We start from the raw sequence: 10,000 nt of genomic DNA on the forward strand, positions 1-10,000 counted from the left end.
CCTATTAACACGTATATACCTATTAACACATACGTACAGTATATACCTATTAACACGTATATACCTATTAACACATATGTACAGTATATACCTATTAACACATATGTGCAGTATATACCGTCACATCACACCACGCCGCCCCATGTCACGCCACGCCACTTCATGTAATGCCATATCACATCACGCTACTTCACGCCACGTCATGTCGCACCACATCATGTCATGTCACGTCACGCCACGCCACGTAACACCACGCCACGTTACACCATGCCAAATCACGTCACGCTACGTCAGGTCATGCCATGTCATGGTATTTCATCTCGTCTCATCTTGGTTGCAGTGTGTGCTGCTTCTACCTGCACCGGCTCCGTCATGTTCCCTATGTAGATGTTGTACAGTCCACTGGCAAAGTGACCTGCTTTATATACCTCTGCACAATCCCTCCATCTGTCACTCTGTGGAGGGGATCCTGCACACACACACACACACACACACACACACACACACACACACACACACACACACACACACACACACACACACACACACACACACACACACACTTTAACCATTTACATATTAAATCCATGTACCTAATATCTCATGCCTCTGTGTGTGTGTGTGTGTGTGTGTGTGTGTGTGTGTGTGTGTGTGTGTGTGTGTGTGTGTGTTACCTCCTGTGTTAGCCACCATGCTAATGAGTGTGTGGACTGACTCCATCAGCTGGGCTTGCTGTCTCTGCAGCGCTGTGCTGTTGCTACTGGCAACCCTCAGCTGCCTCTGCAGCGACTCGATGGCGTCCAGCTGGACCTGCACCACGGTCTGACAGGAAGACAGGGCACCGCGTCACGACCTGTCGCACATCTCTGGGGAATACTCCATTCTGATTGGTCGATAGTGGCAACCAGTGGTCAATATGTATTTAATATCCCTTAACAGGTCATGTCAGACACGAGGAGCGTGCTCCATCATATTCAACACCGTACTGAGGTGATGATGTCAGCGTTTTCAAGAAGCTCCACCTTACCTCTACACCAACACACAGAAAAAAGTTTTTAAACATCTCCACCCTGGAAGGCCATTTCCAAAAACCTGTTTCCAGTTCCTGTGTGAACGGACGCCACAACGCAGAGAAACGCTTCCTTTTCAAAAACATCCATGTGGCCTGGGTGAGGCCGTCAGGTGGAGCAACCAGTGGAAAATGATTGAAATCAATGTGTCGATGAATTATTTTATTTGCTACGTCGTCGTTTAATGAGCAGGATCATGTGCAGCCAGACGTCATCACCCTGTCAGCTCCACCTCCACCTCCATGCACACAAAGCTTCACCTCCACCTCCATGCACACGAAGCTCCACCTCCACCTCCATGCACACGAAGCTCCATCTCCACCTCCATGCACAGGAAGCTCCACCTCCACCTCCACCTCCATGCACACGAATCTCTGCCTCCACCTCCTTGCAGACAGATGATACCTGCAGTCGAGTCTTCTCTTCTCTCATGTTCTCCAGCTCTCCTCGCTGATGAGACTCCAACATCTGAACTTTGGTCTCCAAACGGCTGGTCGATCGGGAGGGAGAGAGGGAGGGGGGGGTTAAACACTGGAGGCACACAGACAGACAGACAGACAGACAGACAGACAGACAGACAGGTTCTGTCCGTATCCATCCATACTTAGTAGGAGCACATGGGCGCAGTGCGGTGTTGATAAGTTTGGGTTGATCTCAACTCTGACCTTTGAACTCCACCTCCTGTTCAACACCTTCTCCTTTCCTCCTCCCCTGGGCCCCTGGTGGTGACCCCGAGCTGGGCCCTTCCCTCCTCTTCCTGTTGGTGTCAGAGCAGGGGGAGGGAAGCGCTCCAACCCCAACGCCCACAACCAGTTTCACAAACCCCCAAAAACAGATACAGGAAGTGCAGGTGCAGCCATTAGCTCCTCCACCTTAAAGTCATGGTGGGACGCCAAAAATCGTGGCGGAGGAGTTGGAAAAAGTACAGAGCTTGAAAATGACCAGAAAGTTACTAAAAGTCAGGTAAACAGTGTCTTTCTTTCCTTGCCACGCCTGTACGACCACAACCCACCGTGTTGAAAAGCAGAAGATTCCTTGTGCAGCCACTGAAGCAGCAGCATGAGAACAAACATCACCAGCAAGCCACTCAGCCATCCCAAAACCCTCCTTTAAACATGAATTTCTGCTGTGTGTGTGTGTGTGTGTGCGTGTGTGCATGTGCATTTCAGGTTCCTTCAACCATTTTCATCTTCTTTCCTTTCAGACTCATAGTTTGACTTTGGGGTTAAAGCTGCATGTTGGTTGAGCGTTGGCTGGTTTCTCAGAGTGTGTCGTGACGAGAGGCTGAAAGGAGCCGTCGGGCGTCACGCTTGGGGCTGTCGCTGTGGGGATGGATGTGGTGTTTCCACGGCAGCGGTGTCTCCTGCATGGACATGGCAACCCAAATCTGCTCTGAGTGTGGCTGCTAATGGAGAGTAATGAGGATCAGCTGATGCTGGGGTTTAGACCTTGTGTGTGTGTGTGTGTGTGTGTATAAGTATTATATGTAAAACTTTTGCAAAAATGGTCAGAACTTTCATATTTTCTAAATATTTTTTTAGAAATCATTGAGTTACATGCACTATGTAATATGTGTTTAACAAGCTCAGTATCTTTACTTCAGGCAAACAAAAACTTGTAAAACATAATTTTACAGAGGTTCGTTTTGAAAAAAGGTTTATAAAAAACACCTTCTTATAAACCTGACGCAGTAACCTGGTTGCTCACTGACTGGTTTTGCAGGAAAACATTCTTATTTCAACTGATGATGTCAAGTAACCTCCTGACAACCTTTTCATCATTGGGGCATCGTCATTGGGCAAAAGTGGTCATTTCAAGGCAGAAACGTTAAGTTTTAAAGTGAAGGGTGTTGTTATGTTTGACAGCTCCGTCTCTTACGCCCCCACGCAGATCGCTCTTTTCATGGCTGCACTCTCTCTCTCTCTATGTTTGCATTATATCTGTTAGCGTAAACAGGGCAGGCTGGGTAATCACTCCACACGTTTCACCGAACCGTGCACCTTCCAACTCACCCTCTCTCCGAGGACCAGCAACAATATTGTGATTCCAAATATTATGGGGTCTCAGAGCAACAGCTGTGCACATATTTCCATCTGTAATGAGCGCTTGCCCTTCCAATCATCTCGTTCTGACATTGTGAAATCGTAGATAAGAACGTTTTGGGCTTCATTTCATCCGTCCTTTCTTAAGCAGGCGGGGTTACAACAGGAGGGGTCATCGGGGTCGTTGCTTCCAAGACAGAGTTCATGGGTGAGTGGAGTTCCAATTCAGAGCATGTGATGTCTTACTTTATTATACTGTATGTTCATTATAAACCACTTTAATCCTTCAGCTGCTCTGCGAAATGAACACTTCACACTTTACACTTTACAGAAACCGCCACCAACAGGGACGGACAAAACAACGCAATAAATTTAACAAATAACAGTTATGACAACGATTGGATCCTGTAACATCTATAGCAATAAAGGAGAAGGAAAGAGGAGGATGAGATCAGGAGCTTGACCCAGGCTGCGTGTGACTTGTCCGTCCGCGTGCGCTCGGGCTTATTCCCTGGTTATTTGTGTTGATTGCGTGGAGTTCAGAGCAGTGTCATCACGCCGGAAAGCCTCCGCGACCGCAAAAACACTCCGAGCCCGAAGCACCGCGGGCGCACCAGAACCCTGGACACCCAACCATTTGCTCTCGTTTGCTGCAGATGGCGAAATGGTCCTGAGATGGATGAGGCGGATGATGGAGGTCAGATGTGGTTTCAGGGACGTCTAACAGCACCTCGGAACTTAGTGTCCTCCCACAATGTGAACTAGACCACAGTACAACCAGTGTCAGGCCGTTTGTTGGGTTCACCTGTTCTTGTCCTGCAGTCGGCTGATCTCGGTGGTCTGCACGAGGAGCTCTTTCTCCAGCATGTTGGTGGACAAGGAATTCTCCAGAAGCTGAATTTCGATCCTGGACGTCTGGTTCAGCACCTGATTTGACAGAAGACGTGAAGCTCATTCATTCACTCATTCACGCTCTCGCTCCAACAGTCGCATGCTACGGAATCATAGGTCACACAACACGGACCAGCGGTGTAGGAAGTACTCATGCCTTTTGGACACAAACACCCTGATACAAAATGCGAGTAAAAGTGAAAGTACCACGTTGACTTTTCCTATTAAGTTAAACTTTGCATGTATGTCCTTTCTCTTGAAAGCACTTAACACATTAAAAGTAAAATAACGTTCTAAGGGGAGACAATGATACAGGACCAAGCAACCTGATTGGTCCAGCGCCCTGGTTCCTCCTGCTTGGTTTTGATATCAATTAATACAAGATGAAAAAACAACCATTACACCATTACATTGATGCCGTTAGAAATGTAGAGTAAAAAGTATAGATGCTTTCTTTGATATTTAGTTTAGTCAAAGTCAAATGCCCCCAAAACTGAATATCCTTAGGTAAGTACAGAAAATCAAAAGGTATAATAATAAAGCACTTACACGTGGCGACTTAGCACCACTGACTTAGAAATGTCCAGTCATTCAAGGGTTAAAGCCTTCTTTGCACTTCATTCCAGCAGCGAGCTTCATGGTAATGAAGGCAGACATCCTGCTTCAGGGGGGGCTGCTGAGCAGGGCTGGGGTCCACTTGGAGCCGCAGTGTGCCGTACCTTACCTTGGCCTCCACAACGTTGAGCTTTCGTGTCTGCTCCGCGGTGTGAGACAGGAGGCTGGTTCCGATCTCCAACATGGCCACCGTCTGGTTGTGCATGTCGTGTCTCCGTGGGCCAGTCGTCTCTGACTTGATGCTCCTCTGGATGAAGGTCTCCAACTGGAGGGAGAACCAAGAGTGGAGGTTAGGAAAAAAGAAGGAAGAAAAAAGAAACAAAGGTATAAACCAAGAAATAAACAAGGAAAGAAAATGCAAATCCTTGTCATAAGATCTAATTTCAACTTCCTGTCCCCAGTTTGTCATCTAGATGGATAGACAGAGAGACAGACAGACAGACAGACAGACAGACAGATAGACAGATGGATGAATAATATAAATCCTAGTCCTAGTTCAGTATTTCAGGTCCAAATTCTCTGGATCTTTGGGATCCGTCCGTCGATGCCAAACGCAATGAGCCGCCCCATGACCTTTAACCTCTGATACATAAATAGTCCATCCATCCCTCCGTCTCCCATTTCTCCGTCCCTTCCTCCTTGACATATCTGAGGCAGTGTGAAGCAGAACAGTTGGTAAATATACCACTGGACCAACAAACATGTGGGTCCCCGAGGGAGAACCAGTCACTGAGAACAGCAGCGGGACGGGCACCCACAACGTGCCGGGGAGGGAGACGATGCTGGTACCAGATATCACCACAATGTCAATCCACCAGTATCTGGTCCCATCTCCACCGGAATCAGGTCCGATCCCCACCAGTATCAGATGGAGATGGGACCAGAATCCTAAAGTTCAAAAGAACTGTGTTCCAGTGTTCTGCTCTATTCCTCTACTCCGATGAAGCCAAACTTTGACCATTGTATGTCAGATGTTGCTTTCGTCCCCCCCAGTCTCTTCTGATTGAACTGTTACCACCAAACAGTCGTAATTCAGTGAAGCAATCAAACAAAGTTCACAATGTGAGTGCACATACACAGGGCCATTCCTAACCAACACACATCTCAGATCACTTCTGCTGTAAGAGGCACACTGCTCTGCTAATGCCCCGACTGCCGGAGCCAAAGTAAAGCTGTCCAGGTGTCTGCGCTGATCCCTGCTCCGATTGGAGACACATCATTACCCTGTTCATCCAGAAGACGACTTGTGACGCACATGTGGGGAGATGGATGAACATCTGGAAGCAGAATGATCAGAAAACATCAAATGAGGTCATCACATGATCCAAATGATAGGACCAGAGCCAAGGCCTCTACCAGGTCCGATGGTGTGTGTGTGTGTGTGTATGTGTGTGTGTGTGTGTGTGTGTGTGTGTGTGTGTGTGTGTGTGTATGTGTGTGTGTGTGTGTGTGTGTGTGTGTATGTGTGTGTGTGTGTATGTGCGTGTGTGTGTGTGCGTGTACCAGATGTTTTGGCTGATTTCGGCTCGAACCAGCACGCTGAGCCAACTGCCCGCGGCTCCCGAAATATCTCTGCATCTGCTGCTCCCAGCTCTCCTTCTTGGTGCCTTCTCTTGCTCTGAGGAGATGTTGTGTGTGTTGTGGTGGTTTTGTTGGGGCCATGGCGTCCAGGGAGACGCCAGCCCTGTCGCTCGGACACGGAGTAAGGGTTGTGCCGGATCCGACCGTGTAGGCGGAGCAGGTCGGCCTTGGACTCCGGCATGAACAAAGCAGGTGTTGTTTTTCCGAAAGAGGAACACTTTGTGGCTCAGGCCATCGAGCACGGCATAACTCTTAATGATGTGTATCTGCGAGCGTCCCCGCTGGCCGTGCCGTCCACCGGAGTCAAGGCTTCCGGTGTTCGCTCCGTTCATACCCCACGAGGCACTGGAAAGGGAGCTCAGGCTGTTTAGCAAAATGGCCAGCTCTTTCCGAATTAACTATTAAATTAAAACATGTTCAGTCTCTAAGGAGACAGGTGTTTATGTTCCTGACGTCACCAGATCAGCCTCTAGAAGTAACGTTCAGGGTGAGGGTTTCTACATGGTGTATGTAAGCTCTGGTCACATTAAATTTAAAGCTTTGAGTCTGGAGACATTTGCCATATTGAGATCGCTTGTCCGCACAAAGGACCGGGGCCCGGGGCAAAGCATGGGGAGCGGGCCAGGCTGCCGTGGCGACTCCTGTGGGCGCTCCCAACAATGAAAGGCAAGAAAAATCATCCAAACATTGTCAGAATGTCAGCGCCAGAGATCAGTGATCCTGCATCGCCTTCCGGCCCAGCCCTGCTGTCCTGGTTGGGCAGTGGGCGGCGGCTACCCGGTTGAGGAGCAGGAGGTGAGAAAAGAGCCTGAACCTTATCAGATCACAAGGAGGAGGGATTCCAGTGGGGGGGTTGCACAACACTTTCTTTTGTCAAAATTTCAGAGAATTTTGGAACACATTGAAAACAGGACAATCCTCTTTTGACTCTTTAGGTCACTGTAGGAGAAGCCCAAACTAGAGTTTTCTGCCAACAATTTACAGTGTTTCTTCATCCAGGATCAGATACAGATGCAGCCACCTAGAATGGCCGGCTGGTCCTTGACAGGCTAGTGACATGTCCCTGTTTATCTGAATGGAATGAATGGATAAATCCGGCTTGCATCCAGCTGGCAGCCGGCTGGCAGGCGGCTAGGGGCAGCCATTCTGAGTGGCTGTTACTTGTACTATTCATGAATAAGAGAAAGAAATACAAAATATAGAACTACATTTATTGACAAATAATAGCCCCCAGAATATCAATGATTTACATGAGAAAAAACAGGAACTTTGTTTATTTTTAAAGGAGACTGTGAAGGGGGCCTTGGTTAGATCACAATTTAAAACGGTTAAGGACATGGATGCCTGAGTACCTTTTTCTTTCATCTGGAAAAGACAGTCCCTCACAGAAAGCCCATGGCCTGCCTACGCCTGCCTGATGGACGAGTGACCACTGCCCCCACGGAAGTGAGGAGATGCACAGTAGGCTTTTACACTGCCCTTTACAGGGCGGAGGAGTGCGACCAGGGTAGCGCTGAGTTTCCCCTGCAGGGTCTGCCCCAGCTGAGGGGAGAGGAACGGTCGGCGCAGGACTCTGCCATCACATTTGAGGAGCTAACAGCTGCAGTAGAACAACTCTCTTTGTAAATCATCAGCAGGGGCACACTTCATGTTTTGGCATTGTTGCCAATAAAATCTGGCATTATCTGACATGTCCCTGTTTATCTGAATGGAATGAATGGATGAATCCAGCTTGCATCCAGCTGGCAGCCATTCTGGCTGCCCCTATCTGGCATTACTTAAGAACTGGAGACCTGTAGCTCTTCTGTGTGCGGACTACAAGATCATTTCAAAGGTACTGGCAAACAGACTGAAAGACACCTTAGAGCTGCTGGTCCAAAAAAAACATTCAGCCTGTATACCTGACAAATCTATCATGGACAATTTGTTTAAAATGAGAGACATTTTTGACGTATGTAGAGTTCATGGAATCAATATGGGTATTTTTTCATTAGACCGGGAAAAAGCTTTTGATGGCGTTGATCATGCCTTTTTGTTTTCTACAGTGAGGGTGATTGGGTTTGGGAAGGGTTTATATCACTCTTATTATGTTTGTTAAACCACAGTACATAATGTATAGTTAAGGTGGGCGGTGGGCTAAATTGTCCCATTCCTGTGAAAAGGGGAAAAAGGCAGTGGTGCCAGATTTCAGTACAATTGTATTCCCTGGCAATCCAACAGTTGCTGTGTCAAATTAGAAATAAATTAACTGGACTCAAATTACTCGGTGATACACAAAATCAACCACTAATAGTTTCAGCGAACGCTGATGATATCAATGTTTTTTATATCAAGGATCAACACGACATTCAGACTCTTGTTGGTAGCTTACAGTTATATCAGGAGGCCTCTCCTGCCAGAATTAACCGGGAGATGAGTGAGGCTGTGTGGGTAGGACAAAGGGGGAAAGAGGGAGCCTCCAGCCTGCTGGGAAATATTAAATGGGGCAGCGGGGGTATGAGTGTCTTCGGAGTGTTCCTAGGAAATTAGGATTTTCAAAAAAAGAATAGGGAGGGGATAGTGGAGAAGGTTTGTGCCTGATTGTCTAAATGGAAATGGCTGCTACTCCAGCTGTCGTATAGGGGTAGAGTTCTGGTTGCCAATAACTGGGTTGCCTCGGCCCTTTGGCACAGGCCGGTAGTTTTACCTCCGCCAACGGGTCTAATACAACAGCTGCAGAGAACGATTGTTGACTTATTTTGGTCAAGACAGCATTGGTTATAGGCACCTGCTTTGTATCTGCCAGTGCACGAGGGAGGACAGGGGCTTATTGAATTTCCTTCCGAATAAAGACTTTCAGGATCCAGGCTGCACAGAGACTGCTATACAGCAATGGACTCAGCTGGCTGGATACTGCCCGGGTGCTGCTCAGGCGTGCAGGCAGCTTGGGTTATTAACACTTGTTCCTCCTTCAGTACGAGGAGTTTGACATGACTGGGCTGCCAGACTTTTACAGGTCAATGCTAAGTACCTGGCAGATTTTCAGGACCCAACGAGATCCAGATCCAACACCGGGGATGTGGCTGTTTGAAGAGCCCCTGTTCTTTAATGCCTTCATGAAGGCAGAGGTCCAGCCTTAGGTCCAAGCTGCGTGAGGCAGGCATCGTCAAGCCGGGTCATTTGCTCAGGACAACAACGGACAGGTTGGGAGAGTTGACTGGCATACGGTCCACAAGGGTTCCTGGAGAGATCTGTAGACAAGATCGGTGAGTCCCTGCCGCAGCCCCTGAGAATGTTTGCTGGGACCAGTACTCAATCTGACCAGTGGGATGATGAGTGTGAGTACGTTTTCCCTTCTCTAACTGTCTTAGCTTTCACAACTCGAGAAGTGGTTCAATGATTTAGAGCCAATGGTTTCATTTGAGCTTTTGGTTTTTGGAACCAGGTACACAGCCGGGAAGAAACCGGTGCTCGTCCAGATCAACTTTCTTTCAGGAGTGGCCAAACTCTCCATCTGGAAAAGTGGGAAGAGCAGGATCCGGGGTCAGGGGTCGGTGGATCCTCTCCAGATGATGGCAGGGCTGCTGGAGTTTGATTATTATAAAGCCACTGGAAATCTGGACACTTTCTTGTTGACTTGGCATCAGAGAAGTGTTCTGTTCAAGATGATTTGTTACTTCTCCACTTTTAACTATTGCCACAATTAGTATTATCATCTTTTTAAAATGGCATTTTTCTTTATTGTTATTTTTTTATGTGTGTGTGTTAGTGTTTGTATTTTAGAGCTATTGTTATTGCCCCGTTTATTATTCTCGCTCTTCT

General features: G+C 47.8%; 1 protein-coding gene across 1 annotated transcript in view; it reads right to left on the reverse strand.

The window, feature by feature from the left end:
* Positions 1 to 10,000, reverse strand: part of angpt4 (angiopoietin 4) — a gene marked incomplete at both ends in the record, with an annotated part of 22,056 nt that overhangs the window by 2,541 nt on the left and 9,515 nt on the right. Inside the window, 5 exons of the mRNA XM_080001199.1 lie at positions 357 to 469; positions 675 to 822; positions 1,476 to 1,560; positions 3,918 to 4,039; positions 4,728 to 4,883. Of these exons, the coding sequence (XP_079857325.1) occupies positions 357 to 469; positions 675 to 822; positions 1,476 to 1,560; positions 3,918 to 4,039; positions 4,728 to 4,883 (624 nt within the window). The remainder of the gene's footprint in view (positions 1 to 356; positions 470 to 674; positions 823 to 1,475; positions 1,561 to 3,917; positions 4,040 to 4,727; positions 4,884 to 10,000) is intronic.

This window comes from Zeus faber, assembly GCF_960531495.2.
Source record: "Zeus faber genome assembly, chromosome: 5".
NCBI lineage: Eukaryota > Metazoa > Chordata > Actinopteri > Zeiformes > Zeidae > Zeus > Zeus faber.